Source organism: Aedes albopictus, chromosome 1 (genome assembly GCF_035046485.1).
Source record: "Aedes albopictus strain Foshan chromosome 1, AalbF5, whole genome shotgun sequence".
NCBI classification, from domain to species: domain Eukaryota; kingdom Metazoa; phylum Arthropoda; class Insecta; order Diptera; family Culicidae; genus Aedes; species Aedes albopictus.
Window position 1 is genome coordinate 245,679,671 of NC_085136.1, and position 12,762 is coordinate 245,692,432.

Sequence of the window (12,762 nt, forward strand, 5' to 3'; positions counted from 1 at the left end):
GAAGCGTTACTTTGACAGATGGTTTTACTCCGAACAAAAAATTACTGAAAATAGGTATGTTTTGACGTATAAGCCCGTGTGCGATACGTATAGTGACACAAAACAAATCATTTCATCAACGAAAAATGATAATGGCTAACAAAAGCTTGCAATTAATTAGTATTTATCTATTCAAGTGGAAAGTGACTAATAATTGTGTGTGACCCATAATTGTGCAATGACCGTACACTGAAGTTTTTTTTTTACGCGGTTTTTTTACACAGTACCGCGTAAAAAAAACCGCGTTATTTCAAAAAACGTCGTAAAAAAACCGCGTTATTTCAAAACCCGTCGTAAAAAAAACCGAGTTTTTTCAAAAACACGCGCAAAATAGTCAGGATTACATCTAATGTGACTTGATTTTTTTGGACTTTTTTACGACGTTTTTTGAAATATGGCGGTTTTTTTACGACGGTTTTTGAAATAACGCGGTTTTTTTACGCGTTTTTTTTACGCGGCACCATTACCGTCTTAAAAAAAAACTTCAGTGTATTTCTTTTCAGACAAATGTTGGCACACTCTAGAAAGGCTTGAACTTCCGCTTGAAATACAGTGGGACTGCATCCCATTGGTATAGCCTTACTGATACCGGGGCCAAAAACACCAGCTCCAGTCAAGGTGTTTTTATAGAGCTCCAGTATTTTCTCCCATCTTGGATCCATCAGTATAAAATACAATAGAACCTGGACGTAAACTTGGCCCACCAGCATCCCAAACATAGCGACATGGTTTCACCACTTTGAAGGGATCATCATAGTTGGCCTTCGTTATCATCCAATCTTCTACTGTTTTTATGTCCATGTTTAATTTGAAGTCTTTGATGAGTCTGTGCGCGCGTGTTGACGTGTCGAAAATTTCGGCAGCCAGTTTTTTTCGCGTCCATGACTCAACTTGAAGATACTAGATTTGGCTGAATTAAAATTTTAATGCTGCTGCGGATCGGCGTCAACGGCAAACTGCAAGATTCCCGATCAATTGGAAAGCTTAACCCTGAAGTTCAACAATCTCGATTCCTGGGAGGAAATTTTCCAGTTGAGACCGGTAATACCCCCTGCTGAGACGACATGGCCTGTTGAGGAAGAAGGAAGAAGGTCTCATCAAAAGAAAATGGAATTTTTGGAAGCAATCAGCAGAAAAATGATCCAGTTTGGTGAGATCTAGCCATTTTATTTGTATAACTAATTATTACTTTCAGATCTATTCAGGTAAATGAAAATTTCAATAACCTACTATATTCATAAATATGCCAAAAGTTTGCTTTCTCGCCAAGGAAAGCGTCCCATAAATTCCTATTCAAAATCCAACTCCAGATATCTATGAAGTGGGCCAAGTTCTTGGACATATTCTGAGTAGATATCTAATCAACATTTCCTCCCCATCCCCGCTGATCGTAAGGACCTGGCCAGGTGTCGAGGTCGTTCAATGAAAGGTTTGTCAAGTCCCAGGCATCTTTTCTGGCGCATTGAACGTCTCTATCGACAGCCACCCCAGGATGTGTACGGTCGGCTATGCTATGCTATGCTATGTTTAATTTGAAGTCTTTGATGATCCTCAAATGTCCAACAAGATCCCCGCCTAGGACTTTATTGTAATGTTTAAACTGCAGGGCACTTTTTACCGCTTGCAGTTTAACAAATTGATGCAATGGAATTGAGAAGGGCATCCAAAGCAATTGATGGAGTACTTTTCATTGCTCCTGTCCAGCTTCAAAAACTGCAAATTAATAAAATATTAATTAAATTAATAGTAAATGATTACAGTATAAAACTATATTACGTTGTAGTATTAGTTCACGCACAAATCTCCCAACCACAGTGCACAATTTATCGTTGTTATGCTTTTCGCGAACTAAAACGCACTGTTCTTTGTACGCAACCACCAATAGGCAGCTGCTGACCCTAACCCTAACTCTAAAATCCTAACGTATAGGAACTATTCACAACAACCCTATGTAGAGTATATAAAAACAGATAAAAACCATGGATGGACCCTTTGCTAAAAAGCCTTTAGAAGAGGAGAGACAATAAAACCTTGAAAACGAGAGAGGTAGCTAGATGCAGCTGCAGCAAATGCGAGCTTGGGGCAGTAGAAGTGTAACCACATCGGAGAACGGAGTGAATAATAAATCGCTGTTCGTTACTTGAGTGAGGTATTCGAAATTTCTGCAGTATCCGAAAGTGCACGTAATCGGGAGTGAACTCGACACCCTATATTGTCTGTTAATGACAATATACAGCCATTCCATAGAAAAACGATATAGTGCATCTCCGATTGTCGTGAAACTTGGTGGGCTTGTAGTTCTTCGGAAATATTTAGACCCGTATTTTTTTTATTTCGTCATTAGGGTGACCAATTTTCATATAGGGTGGTTCAAAAAATCAAGGTTTTTCAAAACTAAAAATTTTCAAAAAATCGTTACTTTTGAACCATTTGACCGATTTTAAATTTCTTTCTTTTGTTTGAAAGCTATTGAATTGTAGGAAAAATACGTTAAAGGGGCTAAAATGTAAAGAGTACTATTAAATATACAAATATATTAGTTTTTTCACGTTTTTATGGTCTCGGGACCAAAGAGGTACCCTGGTTTTATATTTTTATCAGAAAATTCAGGACATTTGGCGTAACATATCAAAAAATCAGAAATGTATGTTGTTTTGTTTTTGAGATATGATTTTTTGAATATAGAGCCATATATTTTAGTACTAGCTACTCTAAAATTGCTTGAAATTGCAAATTTTCATAAAACTATGCATAGTATTTCTTTTTAAAGTGATTCCTGGTGGTTAATATTATAAGGAATCAAAATATAATCAAATTTAAAAAATTGTCTTGTATGGGAAAATTTGACCTTTTATTTTCAAAAAATCATATCTCAAAAACTAAAAAACATACATCTCTGATTTTTTGATATGTTACGCCAAATGTCCTGAATTTTCTGATAAAAATATAAAACCAGGGTACCTCTTTGGTCCCGAGACCATGAAAACGTGAAAAAACTAATATATTTGCATATTTTATAGTACTCTTTACATTTTAGCCCCTTTAGCGTATTTTTCCTGAAAACTTAAATTCAATAGCTTTCAAACAAAAAAAAAGAAGTTTGAAATCGGTCAACTGGTCAAAAGTTACGATTTTTTGAAAAAAAAAATAGTTTTGAAAAACCTTAATTTTTTGGACCACCCTATATGAAAATTGGTCACCCTAATGACGAAATAAACAAATACGGGTCATATTATTTCCGAAGAACTACAAGCCCACCAAGTTTCACGACAATCGGAGATACACTATATCGTTTTTCTATGAAATGGCTGTATAGATTTCAAGAGCTTCACGGATCCCAGCAGATTCCTATGTAATGTTATTGTTTATTGCGGAAACACATAGAATGATTCTTGTAGATTTGAAGGACTTCACTATAGAACATCCTAGAATATGAAGCACGTTTCAATATTCTTGACGAAGGTTAAATGAATGTATATAAACGTAACCCATACCCAAATTCAGCTTTTGGAACAACTGATATGTCAATTATTTCGTTTCTCCAAACTTCATGGTGTTCAGAATGGTCTAGGATGTTGATAAAGTCGCAAATACAAATGTTCCCATTTTTCATAACAAAGGACTCAATTTGCAACAACTTTGTCGAAGATAGTGTTCTGTTTTATTCAATGTGTGAATTCTTCAATTGTATTTCTTTGTTGGGGTCCATATATGACCCCTCCGGCTCCAAAGGGTTTTAACTGATTTCCTACTCTCCGCATCGACCAATGTAGCGCTATGCGTGGATTTTTTTTTTTGCAGTGGAACAGATTACTCGAAAACAATTGGGTGCGGTTGATGACCGATTTTATAATGACAAGAATTTTACTACAGCTGGCATCTGTGAAGGCACGGGTAATCCATTGTATCCCTCTTATTTTGCTGAAAGACGTTATTAAACACCAACGGAGGTTTCGAATGGATTTCGGAATATTCTAGAGCATCGAAAGATTCCTCAATGGTATCATTTCTCCTAGGTAATTGAACCTTAAATCTACGCTTTGTATTGTTCATCTTTGTCTACCATTAACACAAAATTACTACTTATCGCCATTTATTGTACACGTACCTATTATAACAAATGCCTTCTTCCATTTTTATTCTGTTGAACACAACCAAGCGATACGAAGGTTGTCAATAAACTAACATTGTGTTTGAATAAGCTACGGAGTTGACAAGGTTTCTTCAGTTCAAGTTGAATCTTAAAAAAATAACCCTAAATAGAAATCGTAAAAAGCGTCTGGCGCCTTAACCTGCCGAAGTAATATCGAGTCGTTCAAATTTCTAGTCTACTTGCTGCTTTCCCCCTTGCTGCTTTCTCCCTTGCTGACGGCGCGCTTCACAGCTCTGGCACGAATATTCTCCATTGTCTTCAGCGTGATCTTACGGGAAACAGCCGGCGAGACGAATCCCAGCATGTCGATGCTCAGCTGCAGCAACGAGTGCGGGTAGTATCCGGTGGTATGGCGCGCAATGCCCAACGTGCTCAGGGCATTGGACACGAACGATTTCGGCGAGCAGGCCATCCACGTGGATCGTCGAATCTTGGACATATTGGTGGCGACCGGGCCGGGCAGGACCGACTGAACCAGAATGCCGTGTTTGGCGTACTCGGTGGCCAGGTCGTCGCTGAACTTGTCCACGAACGCCTTGGAAGCGGCATAGACCGTCAACATCGGTGCCGGAATGACCGCCGACAGGGACGAGATGTTGATGACGACTCCCTTTCGGCGCTCGACCATTCCCGGGAGGAACAGGCTGCACATGCGAGTCACCGAAAAGATGTTGCACGTGATCAGGTTGGCAACTAGTTTTTCCTGCTCGGGCAGTTCGAGGAACCGTTCCGGGTTGGCATAGCTCATGCCGACGTTGTTGACCAGGACACCGATTTCCAAACCGGTCGTTTGCTTGGCGATCGTTTCGTAGATCTCCGCTCCACCGGTGAAATCGGCAGCGATGACCTTGGTTTGAACCTTGGATTCGGACTCTGCGGAAGAGTGGTGAGAGTTATGAGGTGGAATGGATCATTATTGATTGTGTCGTTTGTCTTACCAATCTCTTTGGCAACATCTTCCAGCTTGGACAGGGTTCGGCTGACCAGCACCACGTTGAGGCCCTTCTTGGCGAGCTGTGGGAAGAAGGGGAAAAGAGGAAAAACAAGTTTTACTTGGCATATCAGGTGGATGTACAAAGCGGATGTCGGCAAGTGCATGATGTGTGGTATAGGAGAAAATGGAATAAGACGGACCGCCCTTTCAGCATAACGTGATATATGTATGAATCATGGATGTCTCTAAGGGTCGATTTCTTCACCTCGGCTTAACCGGTAAGCCAGGCTTACCCATATAGTTAAACCTGGTTTAACGCTTAAGCCAGGGTGAAGAAATCGGCCCTAAATGCTACAGGGAGTCTGATGTTCCTTTATGCTATTGCACTTTCTCTTATCTGCTCGACTGGTGGAATGGTAAATTACTATTCGCTTGTTCTCTCCGCACCTGATGACGCGACGCGTTGGGCTTTTGCCGTTGTTATCATTAATGTTATGTTATTATTTAATGTTTGAAGTAAATACATAGTTGTGGCTAATGATACATAACACTAGTATACAGCATTTTTGAACTCGGTAAGCTAATGGTCATTTTTAGTGTAGAATCAAGCTCTGAGTTCGAAAACGAAGGAATTTTTTCGACTTTTCATACAAGGCTGATGATTTGAAATCGATTTTTGTTCTATTTATATGCAAAGTTGTTCACTTCATACATTGAATCCTAGGATAAGTCCTAAAACAATCGTTGGTGGAAACACTTCAGAAGTTCTGAAGGAGTCCCTTGACCAATTTTTGGAAGAATCCTTGAAGGAGTTTCTAGAGGAATTCATGGAATGAACAAATCCGTGGATGAGATTTATTGGAGATTATTATGAAAGAATTCCTGGATGACTTCTTCGAGAATTTCCTAGCTCCTGTATGCAATCCTTTAAAACTATTTTGAAGCTTTCCAATGCAAATCGCTGGAGAAAAGAAAAAAAATCTTCAGGTAATCCTCGATAAATTGCAGGCTGCATCCCTGGAAAAGATTTCTGAAATTTTTGAAGGAACCCCTGAATCAATTTTTGAAGAGAATCTTTAGAGGAATTCCTGAAGCAATCCCTGGAAGAATTCCTAGAGCAATTCCTAGAGAAATCCCTAGAAAAAATCCTGGGTGATTTTCTGGATGAATTGCTGGGGAATTCCTGAAGCAATTCAGCAAGAATGCTTAGAGGAACCTCTGGAGAAATTTTTTGAGATATTCCTGGAGGGATCCCTGGAGAAATCCCTGGAAAAAATCCTGACGTAATTCCAGGAAGAATTCTTGGAGGAATTTTGGGAGGAGTTCCTGGAGAAATTTCTGAGGAAATCTGTTAAGGAATTCCAGAAAAAAAAATCTCGAAGAAATTTTTGGAGAAATCCCTTGAGAAGTTTCTGAGTGAATTCTTGGAGAAATTCCTTCACGATATCCTGGAGGAATCCCTGCAACAATTTTTGAAGTAATCTCTGAAGGAATTCCTACAGGAATCCCTGGAGAAATTTCTGAAGGAATAACTGGAGGACCTGGGATTGAATCCCACTCCCAACACAAAATGTGGGTTCTTCCTTCAGAAGGGAAGTAAAGCCTAGGTCCCGAGATGAACTAGCCTGGGGCTAAAAATCTCGTTAATACAGATAAAAAAATCGTTTGATATCTCTATAGTCTTAAGACTTTGTCTTTTCTGTTCAAGCGTAGTTCGGTAGTATGGCAACGTGAGAAAACTTGTGCAACAACTTTTGCCCAATTATGGTTGAATAAAGAATTGTGAACATGCTTTCTTAAACCCCAGGGATGAATTAGTAATTTGAATTTCGGATGGTAAATCATTCCAAAAAGATATACCTCTAATTAGAGCTTGAATGGAATCCTTGTCAAAATTCCTGGAGCAATTCCAGAATGAATTCCTAGATCCTTGGAGGAATTTCTGGTGGAATTCCCGGAGGAATCCGCGGAGGAATTCTTTCAAAAATCCCTGGAGGGATCCCTGCATCAATTCTGGAGGAATGCCTGGAGAAACTTCTGGACAAATTCTTGGCGAAATTCCTAGAGGAAAATCCGGAGAAATCCCTGAAGGAATTCAGGGAGGAATCCCTTATGAAATTTCTGAAGAAATCCCTTGGGAAATTTCTGGAAGAAGTGCAAGGAAATTGTCTGATGGTATTTCTTTAGAATTCCTTGGAGAAATTTCTTGTGGAGTTCCCGGAGGAATTATTTGAGAAATTTCTAGATGATGGCCTGGAGGAATCCCTTTAGCAATTCTTTGAGGAATCTTTAGAGAAATGCCTGGTGAAACTTCTGGACAAATTCCTGAAAGAAAACCCGGAGGAATCCCTGAAGGAATTAAGGGAGGAGTCCCTTATGAAATTTCTAAAGAAATTTCTTGTGAAATTCCTAGAGGATGGCCTGGAAGAATCCCTGCAGCAATTTTTGGAGGAATCTGGAGGAATATCTGGAAGAATTCTTCGAGAAATCCCTAGATGATGGCCTGGAGGAATCCCTGCAGCAATTCCTGGAGGAATGCCTGGCGAAACTTCTGGGCAAATGCCTGGCGGAATCCTTGGCAGAGTTCCTGGAGGAAAACCCGGTGGAATTCCTGAAGAAATTCAAGGAGGAGTCCCTTATGAAATTTCTGAAGAAATTTCTTGAGAAATTCTTAGAGGATGGCCTGGAAGAATCCCTGCAGCAATTCCTGAAGGAATCTCTGGACGAATGCCTGGAGAAACTTCTGGACAAATTACTGAAGAAATCCCTTGAGAAATTTCTAGAAGAAGTCCAAGAGAACTTTCTGATGGAATTTCTTCAGAAATCCTTGGAGGAATTTCTGGTGGAATTCCCGGTGGAATCCCTGGAGGGATTCTTTGAGAAACGCCTAGAGGATGGCCTGGAGGAATCTCTGCAGCAATTCCTGGAGGAATCTCTGGAGGAATGCCTGGAGAAACTTCTGGCGGAATCCCTGGCGGAGTTCCTGGAGGAAAACCCGGAGGAATCCCTGGAGGAAAACCCGGAGAAATCCCTGAAAGACTTCAGGGAGGAATCCCTTATGAAATTTCTGAAGAAATCTCTTGAGAAATTCATGGAGAAATTCCTAGAAGATGGCCTGGAAGAATCCCTGCAGTAATTCCTGGATGAATCTCTGGAGGAATGCCTGGAGAAACTTCTGGACAAATTCCTGGCGAAATCCGTGGAAGAGTTCCTGGAGGAAAACCCTGAAGGAATTCAGGGAGGATTCCCTTATGAAATTTCTGATAAAATCTCTTGACGGAATCCCTGAAGGATTCAGGGAGGAATCCCTTATGAAATATCTGAAGAAATCCCTTGGGAAATTTCTGGAAGAAGTTCAAGAGAACTTTCTGATGGAATTTATTCAGAGATCCTTGGAGGAGTTTCCGGTGGAATTCCCGAAGGAATCCCTGGAGGAATTCTTTAAGAAATCCCTAGATATTGGCCTGAAAGAATCCCTTCAACAATTCCTGGAGGAATACCTGGAGAAACTTCCGGACAAATTCCTGGCGGAATTCTTGAAGAAAAACCCGGAGGAATCCCTGAAGGAATTCAGGGAGGAATTTCTGAAATATGATTATGAAATTTCTGAAATCTCTTGAGAAACTCCTGCAGAATAATTTCTGAAGGGAATACCCGGAAGAATTCCTGGAGGAATATCTGGAGGTATTCTTTTGGAAATCCCTGGATGAATTGCTGGAGGAACTCGTGGGGGAATGCCTGGAGGAATACCTGAAAGAATACCTGGAGGAATCCTTTGAACAATATTTCGAGGATTCCCAGAAGAAAGGTTTGGAAGAATTCCTGGAGACACGCCTGTAGGAATTTCAGGATGAATCTCTAGAAGAATTCCTGGAGGAATATCTAGTGAAATTCCAGGAGAAAACCCTGCATAAATTCCCGAAGGAATCCCTGGAGTCAGGGATGGGAACACTCACTTCGAAAGAGTTACACTCACTTGCTATTTTCTCAGCTCACAAGCATGCAATAAAGAAACGTTGTATGGATGACTTTTGCCTTGTGGTTTTGTCTAAAATTTTGCCGAATGGAGTAGGGGTCGCACACGAATCCTAAAGTCGTGACAGAGCTGTGAAAGCGACTCTCCACGAAGTAGGTGTAATTTACATTCAACTCGTGGAGAGTTGCCTTCGCAGCTTCCTCACGATATCGGTATGCGTGTGCGACCCCTATTGTAATTGACAAACTTTTAGACAGAATCACAAGGCAAAAGTCGTTCATACATCGTTTTTTGATTGCACGCTACTGAGCTGAGAAAACAGGAAGTGAGTGTACCTCTTTCGAAGTAAGTGTTCCCATCCCTGTCTGGAGTATTTCTTGGAGAAATGCCTAGAGTAATTTCTGAAGGAATCCCTTGAGAAATTTCTGGAAGAATCCCTAGAAGAGTCCCAGGAGGAGTTTCTGAAGAAATCCTCGGAGGAAGTACTGAAGAAATCGCTGAAAAAATCTTGAAGCAATCCTGAAGGAATCCTCAGAATAGTTCGTGAATTAACCCTCTAATACCCAACCCCGCCTTTAGACGGGGTATAGATTGAGCATTTTTGTAAATTTTGTTTCGTGGACAATCAAAATTTTTATATTTTTGGCTGATATTTAGGACTATTCTGTATATCTCAATGGGTATTGTAGAAATCAATTAGGCTTTTAACCTAACCGGTTGTTTTTAAAGAAACCCGAAGACCGATATAGCGCCAAAAAATCACATCAATTTGTAATTGAGTTAGTTTTAAAAATAAATATTTTAGTTTTAAATATTTTATCAGTTTACCAAATAAACATGAATATTTTTGTTTCACACGAACGAAATTTGTCTCCGTGTATCAAAGTAAAATAGTTTAAGGGAATCGAATACACTTTAAAATTACCCAGGTAACCTTAAGCACTGTTATAAGCGTTATATAGGCCGTTAACCAGCTTTCCAGTGCCAACAAGCTCTGTAAGAGGTTTCCAAATGCTTACAGGCCCTGTCAATCGTAAACCCTAATATAGGCCGTATATCGGTATATAACGCTAACTTGTAGCGCGTGTTAACCCTGTATCTTCAAGCCGAATAAGAAGGCTGTTAGTGTTGTTGAACGGCTTAAACTGCCTGACAATCGTGACAACCAAAACAAAACTATGGAACAATACTGAATGTGAATGAAGTTCAGCAGAAAGGTTAGAAAACAAAAGTTATTAGCATGTAACACCGCATTTAATAGACCACGTATGTAGCTGTTTCCCTAAAAGCTATTATTTATCTGGAATTGTGATCCAGATAGAATGATCCGGATAGAATGTTTGTTTATCCGTTAAAATACGAAAAACAGCTCAAATTTCTCCTCTATATGCTACGGATTCGCCTCCTCTATCTCAAACCCGCAAACCCCACTAGAACATAATCATTAGACTGGGTCAGTGGCGTAGCCAGAAATTGTCTCTGGGAGGGGTTTTCAACTATCAATGATACCTTTTTTGGTTTGACACTTATATTTTGTAAACAGTAATGAGCAATTCTATTCGTAATTTGAAAATTGCGGCGCAGCCGAAAAATTTTTTCGTCGCAAAGCGCTTCAACTGAAAATTTGTTTCTCAAATTTTGGCTCTGGGGAGGGTTTTAACCCTAAAACCCCCCCCGTGGCTACGCCAGTGGACTGGGTCAACAAAGTCGATTTTTCGGAACTAAGCTTTTTCGATTCCTTTTAGCGTCCAAACCAACTGTGCAAAATTTAGGAGCGATTGGTTGCTTCCCCGTATTCCGCATTGCGATTGAAATTTGTATAGAATTTAGTATGGGAAAACGTGCTTTTTTGCATTTTTCTCACAAATGGAATTTTTTTGTCTAAAACAATCTAATGACGTTGAAGTATAGCCTAGGATATGCCGAAAAACTTTGCCCAAGACCGCAAAGTGATCCGACATTTGTGAAAAAAATTATAACGTACAGATTGCCCGGTGGTGCTTAACATTTAACATGTAAAGGTATAACATTAATAATAAAATCTCAATTTTTGGCCTAAGTTACCAAGCGAATAACTTTTTTCACAAGCGTCGGATTACTTTGCGGTCTTCGGCAAAGTTTTTAGGCATATTCTAGGCTATACTTTAACGTCATTAGTTACATGGTATTAGACAAAAGAATTCCACTTATGAGTAAAATGCAAAAAAGTACGTTTTCCCAAATTAACTTTCATACAAAATTCAATCGCAATGCGGAATACGGGGACGCAACCAATCACTCCCAAATTTTGCACAGTGGTTTTGGACGTTGATATATATTAAAAAAGCTTTGTTCCGGGTTGATACGATCAAATTTAAAGTTTCTCCATACAACGTTGACCCACTCTAATAATCATGTTTGTCTCCGGACAAATCAACGATGGTGATCTCTCGGATTCCATCAGCTTCTCACTCGGTTTCGTATAAACTGTTTCCTCGGCCGATGCTACTGAACGGAATCTAATGCATTAGATTAGAACATCATGATGTTGAAGATTCGTCTGCTTTAAATACGGGTTTAAGAAAGCGCAATCCATGATGCGCTGGTGGAGCAGATGAGAAGCATGATGCGAATACACTTAAGAGGACCTTGAGGACATCGACTGGAATCTGGATAGAGCAGCATAAAAAATCGACAGAAGCATAAGATGTCACAAAAAGACAGAAGATAGACAAATCATTTTATTTATTTTTTCTTTCTTCTTTGACCCACTTTTGATAGCTCTTTCTCTCAGAGACTCGGTACGGTGGGTTGGAGTAGGCCGTATATCAGCCGAATAATACCCCAAGTAACCATAAGCCGTAAAAATGGCATTAAGTCGGCTTTATAGTCGAATGTAGAACCTGGCTAACAGAGCTAATTGGCTCTATATCCTCTTATAGATCTGCTCAAAAGCTACTTTTGGCGAATTATTCGGCTGATATACGGCCAACTTCAAAATATCGTACCAAGTCTCTGGAGCGAAAGTTGTCAAAAGTGAGACAAAGAAAAAAGAAAAAAATATTTTGTTTATCACCTGTTGTTTTCTAACTTCTTTCGCTTCCGTTGAAGTTGCTTTTTTGCTACTTCATTCAGATTCTAGCTGTTGTCCTCCGGGTTCCTGATCAAAAGTCCAAGACCGTTGCCTTTCCCATCTGCTCCATCAATGCACCATGGGGATGGTGTGATCAAACTAGTATTTATACCATGAAAAACAAAAGTTTGGGCATTTCGATGGTTCAAAAAGCTGTGGGATGAGGAAAATTCAGTGGAAAGCTTGGTGGTGACGAATGCAGGAATTGATGCAGGAGAAGCAATATTTATATAAATACGTCTACCCCCGTTGGTTTGAACAACACCTCATGCAAACCAACGGGGTTTATTTTTAATTTGAACATCTAGCAACCCTGTGGGCGTCGAAAAACACACTGCTGGCAACCATAGGCAAATCCAACGGAAGCTAACGATCCCTCCGCATCTGGTGGCAGGAATGAGAACCCTATGAAAAACGTGACTCCGCCAAAATTTCACATGGCGGGCAAAGTGCACTTTTTTCATTTTTTCGTATCAAATTCCGCATCGTAGAGAAACAAACGAGCACTTTTTGGAAAGAAAATTTAATTCTCTTTCAGTTGCGTTTAG

At 39.9% G+C, this 12,762-nt stretch overlaps 2 protein-coding genes across 7 annotated transcripts in view; one reads left to right on the plus strand and one right to left on the minus strand.

The window, feature by feature from the left end:
• The window catches only part of LOC115259784 (SKI family transcriptional corepressor 2-like), an 833,559-nt gene that overhangs the window by 117,444 nt on the left and 703,353 nt on the right, over positions 1–12,762 (plus strand). The gene's annotated exons all lie outside the window — the stretch shown is intronic.
• LOC115259476 (very-long-chain 3-oxoacyl-CoA reductase-like) overlaps positions 4,043–12,762 on the minus strand; it is a 67,563-nt gene continuing 58,843 nt past the window's right edge. For both annotated transcript variants that reach the window (XM_062846564.1, XM_062846563.1), the window contains exons 4-5: positions 5,131–5,206; positions 4,043–5,065 (exon numbers count right to left, since the gene is read on the minus strand). In XM_062846564.1, coding sequence (XP_062702548.1) covers positions 4,368–5,065; positions 5,131–5,206 — 774 coding nt within the window. In that variant the 3' untranslated portion in view covers positions 4,043–4,367. The remainder of the gene's footprint in view (positions 5,066–5,130; positions 5,207–12,762) is intronic.